This window comes from Nomia melanderi, chromosome 6 (assembly GCF_051020985.1).
Source record: "Nomia melanderi isolate GNS246 chromosome 6, iyNomMela1, whole genome shotgun sequence".
NCBI lineage: Eukaryota > Metazoa > Arthropoda > Insecta > Hymenoptera > Halictidae > Nomia > Nomia melanderi.
The window spans coordinates 10,427,083-10,441,352 of NC_135004.1; the positions used below are offsets into that span (position 1 = coordinate 10,427,083).

At 32.6% G+C, this 14,270-nt stretch overlaps 1 protein-coding gene across 1 annotated transcript; it reads left to right on the forward strand.

Moving 5' to 3' along the window:
• The first annotated feature begins 8,789 nt into the window (after window positions 1-8,789).
• Sec63 (translocation protein Sec63) lies at window positions 8,790-13,671 on the forward strand. The gene is made up of 12 exons (XM_031992790.2): window positions 8,790-9,255; window positions 9,893-9,995; window positions 10,065-10,179; window positions 10,264-10,369; window positions 10,564-10,787; window positions 10,868-11,029; window positions 11,213-11,441; window positions 11,536-11,681; window positions 11,773-11,920; window positions 12,014-12,503; window positions 12,595-12,886; window positions 13,244-13,671. Exons 1-12 carry the CDS (start codon window positions 9,132-9,134, stop codon window positions 13,382-13,384), a joined length of 2,280 nt encoding a protein of 759 aa, XP_031848650.1. The 5' UTR covers window positions 8,790-9,131; the 3' UTR covers window positions 13,385-13,671.
• The last annotated feature ends 599 nt before the right edge of the window (window positions 13,672-14,270 follow it).

Genomic DNA, 14,270 nt, shown 5'->3' on the forward strand with positions numbered 1-14,270 from the left:
GTTTCACGGGAACCAGACATCTCGATGGCAATCGAAGAATGTCGGTATAACGTTCGCACGATCGGCATCGTTCGCGGTTACGAAACGCGGCCCCCTTGCTCGCGGATTCACGTTTGTTTGGTTTTTATTGTCAGAAGTTTCTATTTTTCCATAATACGATAAGGGACGATAATATTTACTATTAAATATGTGCGTATGTATACGTGTGCAAGATGTTCGTGCGAGAGAGTTGAGAGAAATGGGGAGAAAGAGAGTGTGAAACGGAAAGAGAGAGAGTGAGAGAGAGAGAGGAAGAGGGAAGGTTGAGGAGAAGGGAACGGTGAGTGGTTTTGAGACGTTGAGTATGTTAGACGGTGCAAGTGATATCAATACTTATTAATATTATTAATTAGTGACTTTCGATAAGCGATGAGGGAGGCCGAACAAAACGAAGGAAAATCAAGACGCGAATTGATATTAGAGTTGCAAGTCCATGAAGTAAATTGTGTGTGAAGACTCGTAAGAAACATTGTAAAAAAAAGAATTAATATTGGAACGAAAGAGTTGCACTGACAATGAGAGGGAGGAATATGGCCGTGCTGTCCACGTGTCATGGTTTCGTGCGTTTTAGTCCCGCTCTCCGCGCCGTATTTTGTTTCAGGATGTACAATTTGCTATATGGAGCACAGTGTTCCCCTCGTGTAAACGCTTGATTTACAGTTTGGAAAATAATAATTATTATTATTGTGTAAACGCTTGGTTTACAATTTGAAAAAGTTATTATTATTAACATTATTATTTGGTGCTGAAAAAATGAGTTCTAAGCCTCGAACTTTGGAAGCTTCAAGGTTAAGTCCTGAATTGGAGATTTAGCTTTTGAAGTTGAACCTTGTAGCTTTGAAGACTCGAACTCTTTACAACACTAGTTGTAATAATCAGGTCATAGAAAATAATTGATACGATTTTGAGACTTTTCCTTTAGTGACTTGTATTTCACTGTAGTTTCATTATAGCTGTTGCAATATTTTAAACAGAATTCGAATATTAAGACTCTATGAAAGATTTTATTAGTCCAAAAGCGAGGTAGCAATTTGATTAATTTTTGCTCAAGACCTTATTTAATGTTTTTATCATTAGTAACGTTTAACAAGGTTGTAATTCTAATTTAGTATATAAATTGTTGAAACTGAATGTAAAACAAGGACTAATAAGGCTTTCGTTTCGTTTGATGTTATTCCGTTTAACGCAATGTTCAGAGATACGTCGTTATGCTGTTAGAAAAAGGAAAGGAATACTGTATTACATGAAAAAGACTTGTGAAATCTGAATTACTATGATTTCTTGATGTTTCCACGAAAACCTTGAAAGTACAGAAAGTATCACTATAAGAGGGGAATACTGTGGCCACGAGGACAGATTGATGATAACAGTGAAAGCAGTGCAGGAGCAATAAACGGCGAGAGAGTAAGGAAAAGTCCTCAATCGCTCAGAGCCGACAACGATGGACAGCACCGTAGAAAAAGGAGCGGAGGGAGCGAGAGTAAAAGAGAGGAAAATCGAAAGAATGCGAGAGAAAGGGAAACAATTTTTTTCTTGTTATGAACTAAGTGTGCCTAGTCAATAGAATATATCTGGTCAATTTTAATATTATATATATTATATATTATATATTATTATACGATTATATTATTTAAACTTGATACCGTAATATAATGTGAAACCTATCGGACATGAAAAAAAAAATAATGATACGACAATGATTGTGCTGTGTTGTACTACGAAATGTTGGCCTGTGACTATATTTGTAGCTATTATACATACGTACACGCATACAACCAAAACGATGGAAAACGATTAAAAACCAAAAAAAGAGAACAAAGAAAAAGAGAAAAGACACGCATACGTACATATATATACGTGTCTATATATGTGGGTTGTGCAAACATTTTTTGGAAATTAAGCCGAGGGAGTCGAATCGTGAAGTCACAAACGTACATATCGACGCATAATTATTCCTCTGACGAAGTTGACCGAGCCGCTCTTAATCATTTCTCTTTTTGTTTTCTTTTCTTTTCTCATTAAAGTTCAGTTCCAGTTACGTTTACAAGAACAAAGAGATTAAGACACTCTTCCTTGCAACGTTCGCTTCGATCGAGCTCCGATCCGACTAATTGTGCGTCGCGTCGCCGGGACGGAACGGGTGGTTGGCCACGATCGTGCTGGTTCGCGTGTGAAACGACCAAAAATCTTCTTATTGAGCCGAGCGAACGACGACCGAAGCCAAAAGGACCGTGCGTCGCCGCGACTGCGATTTCGCGACTCGAGCCCGCCGGTTTTTCTGCGACCGCACGCTTCGCTGCGGATTCGTTTGCGATGTGAACCACTTGCGGTTGATCGGCGGAAGAGAGAGAGACTGGGAAGAGGAAGCTTTTCGTTGGGAACGGACATGAAGGGCTGGGAACCGAGGCGAATCGAAGCGATCGCGTTTCGCGGCTGCCTCGTCTGTTCTTCGGTTCATTTTGTCGGCACGGAGAGAACCGGAACTGGGATTTTCAGAAAACCGATCCGACGTTGTTGAGCCGAACGGATCGAACGGAATGATCGACGCCGCGAATTGGAACTCGGATTTCCGTTTCTTTCGCGAATCGGAACACTAATCGAAGGGTATTCGAGGGAAAGGCTGTGAGTGCCAATATCAAATCTTTCAGTAGGAAACAAGTTTCCTAATATTACGTTGGACGTTGATAATCATGTCATCTTTCAATATCGTCAGTATTACGGATGACCACTTACGAAAGAGAAATTGTATTTAAATTGTGCACCACGGGGTGCGAAAAGAAAAGAAGATTTGATCGTTTTGGCACTTACCGTTTTCTACGGAAACTCTTCAGTTTTTTGGAGAAACGATTCGACGTTGAACCAAACGGAGAACGAAATGGTTCAAGCCGCGAATCGGAACTCGAAATTCCGTTTCTTTCCGAATTCGACGATTCGAAACGAATCTGCGAGGTTTCTGGAACGAAAAGCGATCCTGAGGATGAGGATCGCGATGGACATCGAGAAACGATGTGACGAGACGTATTTCGGGGAAAGAGAAGAGACAGGAAAGGAATGGAGCGAATGAGGGAGTTTGGGACTAGGAATGAGAGAGGATGTGTGCGTGAGAGAGAGAGAAAGGGTAAGCTTCAGGAAAAAAAATAAGAGAAAAAGACGCGCCGAGCGAAATTTATTTTTTCTAACGAAAACTCGTCTCAACTTGAGCAGAACTAACCTCCTCCCTCTACCTTGTTACACGGGAAATTGATACTGTTGACAATTGGCTTACGGACAATGTTGAAACGAACGTGGGAGAAAGAGCGAATGGGAGACATGTTAAAGAATATGGGATGCGTGTGTGTTGCGTATGCTTGGGGGCGAAAATATAGGGGGTGAATGGGTAAAGGAAAGTTGCGAAATGGGAATGAAAGATAAGAAAGAATCACGGGTCATATCAAGGTTGGTTATGGAGTAAGAGGGCTATTTATTTAGGACGTAACTAAATGGTCTGTTTTAATGTGTCACGGGCTACACGTACTGTACTATAATATCTAATAATAAAGTATTTTGTTTGCTTCAAAATAATCATGATTGTCTCTTTTCGCCTGGTCGAATTCCTTCCTTCATGATGGTCAGCTTTTTTATTTTTACTGAGAATACTGTACTTATCATTGGAATTGTTTCGAATAAATATTTATATAAAATAATAGACTTCATGATTCTCATTATTTGTTAATTTTAAAAATCAATCGTTTTGTTTGCACTACATTCTGTTACTTGTTTAAATAATCGAATGATTAACAGTTTGCCTAATATTTTAGAATATTATTGTAGGGTTGTTTTGAATATTCTGGATATGATTTTTATGGTTAAGTTAATGAAAAACCAAAGAACGAGGCATATGAACGTTTATTTGGTAAGTAGAACTTTTCTACAGGTAAGTAACTCTATGCATTGTAATTGTTCCTCGCATCTTTATCTACTTACACTACTGAACTACGAAGTAGTAAAATCAACGCATGTTACTCCTAGTAGATACGTATTATGTGGTATTTAATCACACAAAGACCACAAATTAATAAAAAACTAACTTTGATAGATTATGTTTTACTATAAACTAATACCACGCAGAAAAAGATTGTCGAAAAATAACATTTTGAACATTTGTATTGTACAATTCATTTTGCATAAAAATAAATTGTTCGTGTTTATTCAGTGCCCGTTACGTTTTTGGATGCCAAACTGCAACATACAAGTTGTAGATAAATTACAGATAACCCACCGCGTTCACAAATTTTCTTTTCTTTATACACGACATGAATGTATAGTCATATCATATTTTCGTATTTTCAATAATGAAAATAATAAACTGACTGTTTACGTTGTCTAAATAATTCTTATGTGTGTATTCAATAAATAACATCGATTGTGTGTAAATTTTGCGTTTATTATTTCACTATTTTATTATTTAAAAGATATAAAAAATATATTTGCGCTGGCATATATAATTAATAATAATTGTATACCTGTTAGCTATAAAATTAATTTTCTTCAATTCCTATAAATTGAACTATATAAAAACATAATTACTTAAAAACTATTTGAATACTACACAATCATCTCTATCTATTTTATTCAAAAACACATTCTATTTTTCCAAAAGCCTAGCTACACAAATCCATTGAAACATTGTGCAAAAGCAAACAAGATAAACAATTGGTACCTCAACAAATCTTAATCTCAAAAAACAAAATTCGTTTTAAAACGCGGTAACACTATCAACCCAGCTCAAACAATAAAACCAAAAGATCCCTTCGTATTTTAAACCCCCCAATTTCCATAGTCAAAACCCTATATAACTTTAATCCCTAACTAATAGAAATCCAAATTCAAGGTAACCTAAACCAATTATGTCATTGATTAAATACATTGACTTTCCTCATTATTTCATACGAATAACAAACACGAAAAGACTTTCCGCTACCTCGAATAAATCCCTCCAATAAAGGGAAGAACAATAACAAAAAACAGAAATTCACCAGTAACGGAAACGTAGCCAAGAATAACGATGTCCCAGGATAACTTACAAATTACATATTACAAAGGTGCAACGTCAGCTTGATATTCATCGAGAATTACGTTGTTTTGCCTCGCGGCGACAGATTCGAGGATAAAGATCATATTTCTCGCACGTTGATGCCTTAAGTACCTTTGACATCACCACTTTTGCAAGGGAGACGATAGCTCGCCGACTACGCTCGAAGCTTCGTAATCGTGCCTCCCTCTGCTCGCCGACAACCCCCTCCCAGTCTTCCGCTGACTGTCTGTGCCTATGATTCCACCCCTTGCAAGAGACTCGATCGATGGAGCATCGTCCGCGGTGACTAACCCGTCGACGGGCTCCCTTGCTCGTCAGGTAATCCACTGACGCGCTCTCGTGCACGCAAGCCGGGCACACAGAGGCATACAAACGTGCCTTTGAGCGATGAGGATTGAACGAAAGGAGAAACAAAAGGTTTTAGATGTGTCCACCAGAAGAAAATTAATTACCAGACCGCGGGAAGCTTGCGCGCACACGCGCATCATTATAAACGGATCTACGGCGAAATTCAGACGGAAGACAATTCTGTGAACGGTGTTAATGTTGTGGGAAACCCTGAGAAATATACAGGGTGGAGTAAAGGTCGCGAAGAAGTTTGCGAGAATTGTTACTTGAAAACTACTTGAGTCGAAATTTATTTATTTGGAAGATATTAACATTGGGTTTGCGGATATTTACTGTATAGCTTATTCCACTGTTTTCATGGGAATTGATGTTTATTTGGATCTTGGGAATTAGAGGTTTACAAATAGACAATTGTAATATAGATTCGTGTAATTGCATTACTCAAAATTGATGTTTATATGTAGTAAATAATGTTTATAAAATTCAGTGTTAAATTGGCACATACTGTAAATTTAGTGTTAAATTATAAAAATTAAATTTTATTAGAATAATAATAAGTAAAATAAATATAAAACGTTGAATTCTATCGCTATAAATTTCTTTAATTCATTTCCCTAAAAATAGATACAAGTTTACAACCAACAACATTGAAAATAAATTGAATGCAAAGAGTTAAAATACTATCCTTGGAAACTTTTTCATTTGTGTACGAATGATCCTATTTTCATTTAATTTCGAAGTCACGAACGTTTTCTTTGAATCAAAGCATAAATTTTGGTTGCATTAATTGGTGCAACTTATCATTCTCCATAAGATAAGTATTTAACCTGTTAGCATCTAGAAGTAATTAGTTTAGGAATATTAATAATAAAAGGTTTACCTTCTGAAATTTGGCGTTTAAAAGTACGCGTATTAAAATTACAAATTTACATACCTATACCTAGAATTTCAATGGAACATAGAATTATAGACAATATTAAACATAGAATACAGTTTTCGTTCGTTGTAAATAGAATTGAAAATAAGATTTCAAATAGGTACACAAAGCAGTTTAATTTTCTGATTACACTAGCTTTATTATTACTTTATATTGGCTATATCGTACCTTCAAATATACATTTTTCTCCGATTGTATTTTCATACTTTTGCAAATTGTCAAAATAAATTTGCACAACGAATTCTTCACACGAATCCAAATATTTTCGTTTCTTAGGGTACTGGTGGAGTAGAGATTACGCAAGCCAACACAGGTACGAGATAAGATTATAGGAAGGAAAAAGAAAAGAATTCTTTTGCCGTCCTGAAAATTCTATAACGCATTCCCCGGGGAAATCAGGTATACGATGGCCTGTATAGAAGGTCGTCGGATCGTTTTCTGACTACACAAAGTTATCCCTCAAATGTGCAGATCATGAAAATGTTCACGGAACGATGTAGACCATTTTATACAATAAACGAAGCTCAGACGCTGTCGGGCCAACAAACAGACGTTTATCAAATTACAACAGGCTTAAGGAAGTTAATCAAATGGTCAATGTTACCAGCAACTTTACCTGCATTATTTTATATTTTTACAAAACTAATCGTTAAATTTTCAATATAATGGAATTTTCGTCTGACGATATTGAATAAAAAAAATGCGAATAAAATGATAGAATCTACATCTGAAATTAAATAATTGTGAGATAAATGTTAACATATATCATTTTTATTCCAAAATCAGTTTTGTTATAATAATTAAAAGATTTAATTAGTTTTTGAACTAGCAAACAATAAAAAATTGTATTCAGTAGTATCCTACTCATGTACAATGACAGAAGAATACTACAATAATTGGAAAATTATAATAAGATATTTAATATAAATTTTTATTTTTTATCATAATATAAAAATAATAGTAAAGACGTTCATAATGATTAGTGAAATTTGTCAGTACACATTTTTCCCAGTTTGTGTATTAAATATCTGTAAATACATATCATTTTCACTGACAGTTGTCAATTATGATTACAAATTTCGTAATTAATATTTCATTCTCTACGATGTTTTGTATATTATACTTTGGGAGCACCTCTCACCATTTCGGTTTCCATGTTCAATACTGACAACACCGTAAAAGTTACTGTCTATAAATATACATTTTTTATACTACTATCTTTATTTTTATAATTCAACAACTGACTGTTTCATTTGGTCACAGTTCGCTGGTGCCATCGACGAAGAACAGGTTGGACTTGATACATTATGAGACTTCGTGTCCGACGATTTATAGTACCAACCGTGTCAAAAAATACAAATTTTGTTATATCCTATACAATTTAAAATAGCGAATTTAAACATTATATTCAATTATTTGTTTATAACGTATGTATTAGGTCTCTTGATTACAACGAATCAGTCGAATGATTAAAATCTATCCTTTGTTCAGTGGCGCCATCAGTGGCAAAATTGTTAAGCTTGCAGTACAAACCACGGACTTAAAATACATAGACGTTGATATTGGATGCATAAACGTTGCAATTTATGGGAATTTTTATGTAGAGCTTTGGAAGCTTGAGACCATTGTACCATTTTAGTGTCGCGCTCGATGTTACTGATCATATAAAATTTTAGGCTTACCGTAGAAATCAAATTAACTATACTTTGATTTATGAAAGAAATACGTGTCCTTAAGTCTGTTCCAATATTTTTGATTCTAATTCCTATTACTGATAGCGCTGCCGTGCAAAACCAGCCTAAGTCGATATGACAGAGCGTGACACGAAAAAGGTAAGTGTAACAAAATTTTACATTGCATATTCAGTCTACCTTATATTTCATCGGTGGTTCTATCCTGTCTCTCGTTGATGGTCGGAGTATTTTTGACAGCGTCGGTAATTCAGAACAGTGGATGCAATTGTGATATAGTACATTGTATGCATTGTTTGCACGGACCTTAAGTCTGTGGTATTTAAAACTGATAGAATTGTAACATTAAGCAACGGTAATATTTCTCAATACTGAAGGAAGAAAAGTGAATACGAGCACCCTTTGTAATAGGAAAATGAACTTTTTCTGCAACAATGCTATTACTTGTTTATCTTTATTGTATATGTATATACATATGTATCTTAAAATAATAATATAAACATCAGTGTTGTTTAAGTAAATATTTGACCAATAAATACATTATACAATGACATGAAGAATAATTAATTTTGTTTATGAATACAAATATATTTATATTTAAAATCGGTATCTATATCATCGATCTAAGATTTGTTTACAGGAAATATATATGACGTTGGCGTTAGTGACGTTGCTGACGGTTAAGTACAAAAGAAAAATTAGAATACAAACTACCATATTATCATGTCATGGCATATAGTGAGTTCACATAGGTGCACGAAAGTAGTCTATGACTTCACAGGGCGGACGTCGTATCATTTGTTAATAAAATTAATTATTGCTATTCTTAATGTATACCGTTATAAATATACGTAAAGAAACGTTACCGGCAACGCCATTGCACATCAGTCCAAGAACAGTTAGCATTCGCTGCTGAGTTGGCAGTATTGACAGCAACAACTCTGTAACTTTACTATATGTTGGATGGTACCGTAAATTCAAAGTGAAGTTTTGTAATGTATGTGCTTAAACGATATACTTAAATATTATTACTTAATGAACTATGAGCGGCCAAAAATTTCAATATGACGAAAGTGGTGGAACATTTTTCTACTTTTTACTTTCATTTTTGGCACTTCTCTTGATACCTGGGACATATTATCTTTGGCCACGTTGTCCGAAGCAAGGTTAGATCTGAATAAATCTATTCGATTTAACATAGAAACTATGTGACATTACGATAACGTTTCATATTCGTGGACATTATTCATCGGTGCATAGAATCTTGTTGTACTTCATTCTTATTTCTGTCAATACGTAATTATTTTATAATGTTATGATCGTAGCGTAATCGCTACGTAATTGTGAATGTTCCGTTACTAATTTATTAATGGCCTCAATAACAAACTGCAATACTACAAATTGTAATCAGTCATTTAAAGCAAACGATATTAAAATATTTCATGTCTTTTTAATACTATGATATTGCAATTTTCGGTTTAAAATAACATAATACACTTTGAAAGAGAATATTTATTTGAAGCATATGTATATCATTTTATAAAGAACAGTATTTTGTTTTGAATTTATACATACATATTATGCTCATAAAAATAATTACTAGTTTTTAATCATGAAGTCTGAAGGATTTCATAGAAATTCTTCCCTTAACAATTTTAATCTAGTTTAATCAATTCATGTAAATTATTGTTGCATCTGATACACTAAAAAGAAGCGGTAAATGAGCATATTGAATATATAAGATGTAATTAATATAAATATATAATTATAAATTATAGTAAATATATTATTGCTCATAATTAGATCCAGATCAAGAGGCAAAAGAATGTCAATGCGATGGATGTAAAAAGAAAAAAATTATTTTACAACTTAATAAACCATGGAAAGAAACCAAAGCTTTATTTAAGTAAGTTACATTTACATTATTACATGCATATATAAATTTTAGAAAATATATTATATTATATTGTTTTAGAAAATTCCTTATTATATTGGGATGGGTAATTCTTATATTTCTGGCATACAAAGTATCACAATTTGACTATGAAATGGCCAATTTTGATCCATTTGAAATATTAGGAGTTTCTCCCGTAAGTATAAACAATATATTTATATGGAAGTCTTTTATTTATACAGCAATACACATGTATTTATAATATTATAATTATTTGCAGGGCTCATCGCAAAGTGATATTAAAAAAGCTTATCGTAAGCTTTCTTTGATTCTTCATCCAGATAAAGAAACTGGAAATGAAAAAGCATTTATGAAACTAACCAAAGGTTAATATTATGTGAAAGTAGTATAAAATTTACTAACTACTAACAAATGTGTGCTTGTGTACTGGCAGTTAATTATATAACCTAATCCAGTATATATTTTTTATGTGTAATAATTGCATCATATCTTAATATTACCTGTAAATATAAGATTTAGATACCATTAAAAATAATAATATTCACTTTTATATTATTAGCTTATCAGGCATTAACGGATGAGGAAGCACGGAGGAATTGGGAAAAGTATGGAAATCCAGATGGTCCAGGAGCAATGAGCTTTGGAATAGCTTTACCATCTTGGATTGTTGAAAAAGAAAATTCTGTATGGGTTTTGGGATTGTACTCATTGGTATTTATGTTCGCTTTACCAATTGTTGTTGGTACATGGTGGTATAAGAGTATTCGTTATACTGATGATCAAGTAAATACAAATTTAGTTTCGATAAACTTACTTCAATATTAATTACAAAAGAATTTAACATATTTATTATTCATTTTCAGGTACTGCTGGAAACTTCAGAAATGCATTACTTCTTCTTTTTGAAAACACCATCAATGTCATTGAAAAGAGTTATCATGGTTCTTGCTGCTTCTTTCGAATTTTATAAAAAACGAAACCCTGAAATAGTTGAAAGACATACAGACTATGAAGAAGTTTATTCAGTAAGGCAAAACTCACAGGATTTTTATCAATTTTTAATACATTTCATATAGCAATTGTATCGATTGATGTATATCTTGTAATAATTTATTTCTGTTTGTATTATTAAGAAATCCTTTACATAAAATTTAACATTTTAAATTAATTCACAAATTGTATAATACAAAATGATTCTTAATTTTTAGCTTATTAAGCAGTTACCTCATTTAGGAGTTAAAAACAAGGAAGAACCATTATGTAATTCTTATTCAATTAAAGCTAGAGCTTTAATACATGCACACTTATTTCGTATACCATTAAATCCGGAAACATTGGAAAAAGATAGACAATATATAGTAAAAAAGTGTCCATATTTAATTCAAGAAATGGTTACTTGTGTTAATAGAGTGATTGTATTAGCTTATGCTAGAAGAGGTATGTATATTTTAATAAAATGTAAATATGCATTTGTATAAAATAATTTTAGTACTAACAAGTATAATCTTAAATATATTTTTCTATCTTTCAGTCCCGCAATTACCCAGTATAAAAACTATAGAAAAATGTATGAAATTATGTCCTATGATAGTACAAGGTTTTTGGGAATTTAAAAATCCACTTTTACAATTGCCACATATAACTGAAGATAATTTGAAATGTTTCTTGGCAAAAAAGGTATAGTTAAATTTCAGCAAAATGACTTTGTTTCTGCATTTAGAAGATTCTTGTTATTTTCATCTACACTAATTACATTTTATTCTGTTAGCATCAAATCAGAAGTCTTCAACAATTTGCACAATTGAAAGGAGAAAAAAGAAGACTGATTCTTAGAAATTTATCAGACAGTGACTATGAAGATGTTATGAAAGTTCTTGGAAGTATGCCCTATATAGAATTTAAAGTGCGATCTGAAGGTGTGGTTTATATAATACTTACAGCATATTGTATATTTTTTCATTTAACACTTGCCTTTGTTCGAAAGTTAATAATTTTTTCTATAATTTTAGTAATTGATGATGAAAACCCCACAGTTTATACTGCTGGTGCTATTGTAACTGTAACGGTATCATTAACTCGTAAAGATATGAAACATTTGTTCGGGGATGATACGGTTAAAGAACAAACAATGCTCGATGATAATAAAGTAGGTACTGCCGAGGGTGGTGAAGAACCACCAGAAGAACAAAATCAAGTTGTAAAAAGGCCAGCGTGGCTTAGACAAAAGAAAGGTCAAAAGAGATCTCACAAAAAAGGCACTAGTAAAAAATCTGCTGCTATAAAAAATTCACAATCGCAAGCCCAGTCTGGTAATGAGAATGCTCAACAAACAAATACTCCTAATGCAAAGAAAAAAGAAGATAAAGTAGAAAAAGAGTCTTCCAAAGATAAATTGTCAGATATTAGTGACAGTGACATTGACAGTGATAGAAGTGATGATGAAGATAGTCACGATAAAAAAGATGTATCTGTCGATGATGATGATATGGAGTGGGAAAGGTAAAATTCTATTTAAAAACGAAATAAAATAAATAATAACTGTATGTATTATTAAATGTAAATAATTTATCTATACATTTATAAACAATAGGTTCCAGCAAAGAATTTCAAGGAGAGAGAAAGTTCTGGAAGGAAGGAGTAATTTATCACATGAAGTTCACTGCCCTCTCTTTCCAGATGTTAAACAAGAATATTGGTGGGTTTACATATGTGATCGCAAGAGTCAGACATTACTGACATCTCCTATTTTTGTCAAGTCATTATCACATTCTGAGGAAATTCAGTTAAAGTTCACAGCGCCAAGGTGGACAGGTGTTTATACGTTTACTGTATGTTTGCGCAGTGACTCGTACCTTGGCTTTGATCAAGCTCAAAATATTAAGGTATGTAATAATGTACACCTGACCCTCGATTTATGCGAAAATCCGTTCCACGTGGATTCATTTTGCTCGATTTTCATTCGCGTAAATAGTGTCTGTCGATACAAAAGAAATAATATTAAAAAGAAAAGCTGATACAAGTTTTAGAAATACATATTTATTTCACACAGCCAAACAAAAGAAATAATAATAATGACATTACAGAAAACAAAAGTACATTTTATTCAGTATTATTAAATTCAGATCGCGTATAAAAACCACGGCGTAAATCGATGGTCAGAAGTGCACTAATTTATTTATCGCGAATAGTAATTTTATAGAATGTAAATTGACATTCCACTATTACAAATCTATTTATAGTTGGACGTGAAAGAAGCACCAGAAGTACCTACAGAACATCCTCAGTGGGATATTTCAGACGAAGAAACTGCAGAAGATGTTGATGCAGCTGATGAACATTCCGAGTTCACAACTGATGAAGATATCAGTGACAATGAATAATATCTATTTGTCAAAATGGTTGAACAAATAATATCCAAAAACAGTCACGTTTTTCCTGTTTTTATTTTTACTTCTGAAATTAATGTACAATGAATTTTTATACGTGGAATTGCATAATCGTTGATGTATGTGGACAATCTAGAAAAATAGTATGGTGTGTAAGATTTCTCAGTGAAGAGGAAGTAATAGTAAATAAAAATCATAATATTTATTTTAACATTGTTGTTTAATCCTCAGTTTAGGATGTGTATACAATTTTTTAATAAAATGTATCGCAAAATAAAAAATTGTTATTTTCTTTTACATCTTAAATAAAGAATGATTTGCAGATAAAATACTAAACAATGTTTAGAAGTAAAGCTATTATTTTATAAGTGAAAGTATAGTAAGAACGATCCTGTGTCACATACTCGATCAACCATAACATTTTTTTTATATTCAAAGAATAAAAACCTGTTGAAACTGTAGCATTATGGCACAGTCAATATTTTACTCCTGTGATGAATACAATGAATTTTAAACTAACGAACATCTGTAACGTGAGTATATTTCAAACGAAAAATAAGCACACATCATACTTCAAGGATTTTTATTAAAAATCAATTTTTTCGTAGGCATTACATAAATATATTTTGATATATTTATATTTATATATCGCATTTTGTACAATTACTGATGGAGGTAAGTTTAGTATTTCTTAACATTTGAAATAATAAATATTTTTTAAAATGTTTCTCAAAAGATATACCTTATATACATTTTTAAAATTCGAATAAAGAATAGTAAAATACTTTAAGTTCAAGATATGTGCAAATATATATCTTTACATTTATAAAACATACTGTTCAAAATTCGTTTTGGTGTAAAGTAATAATGTTACTTAGAA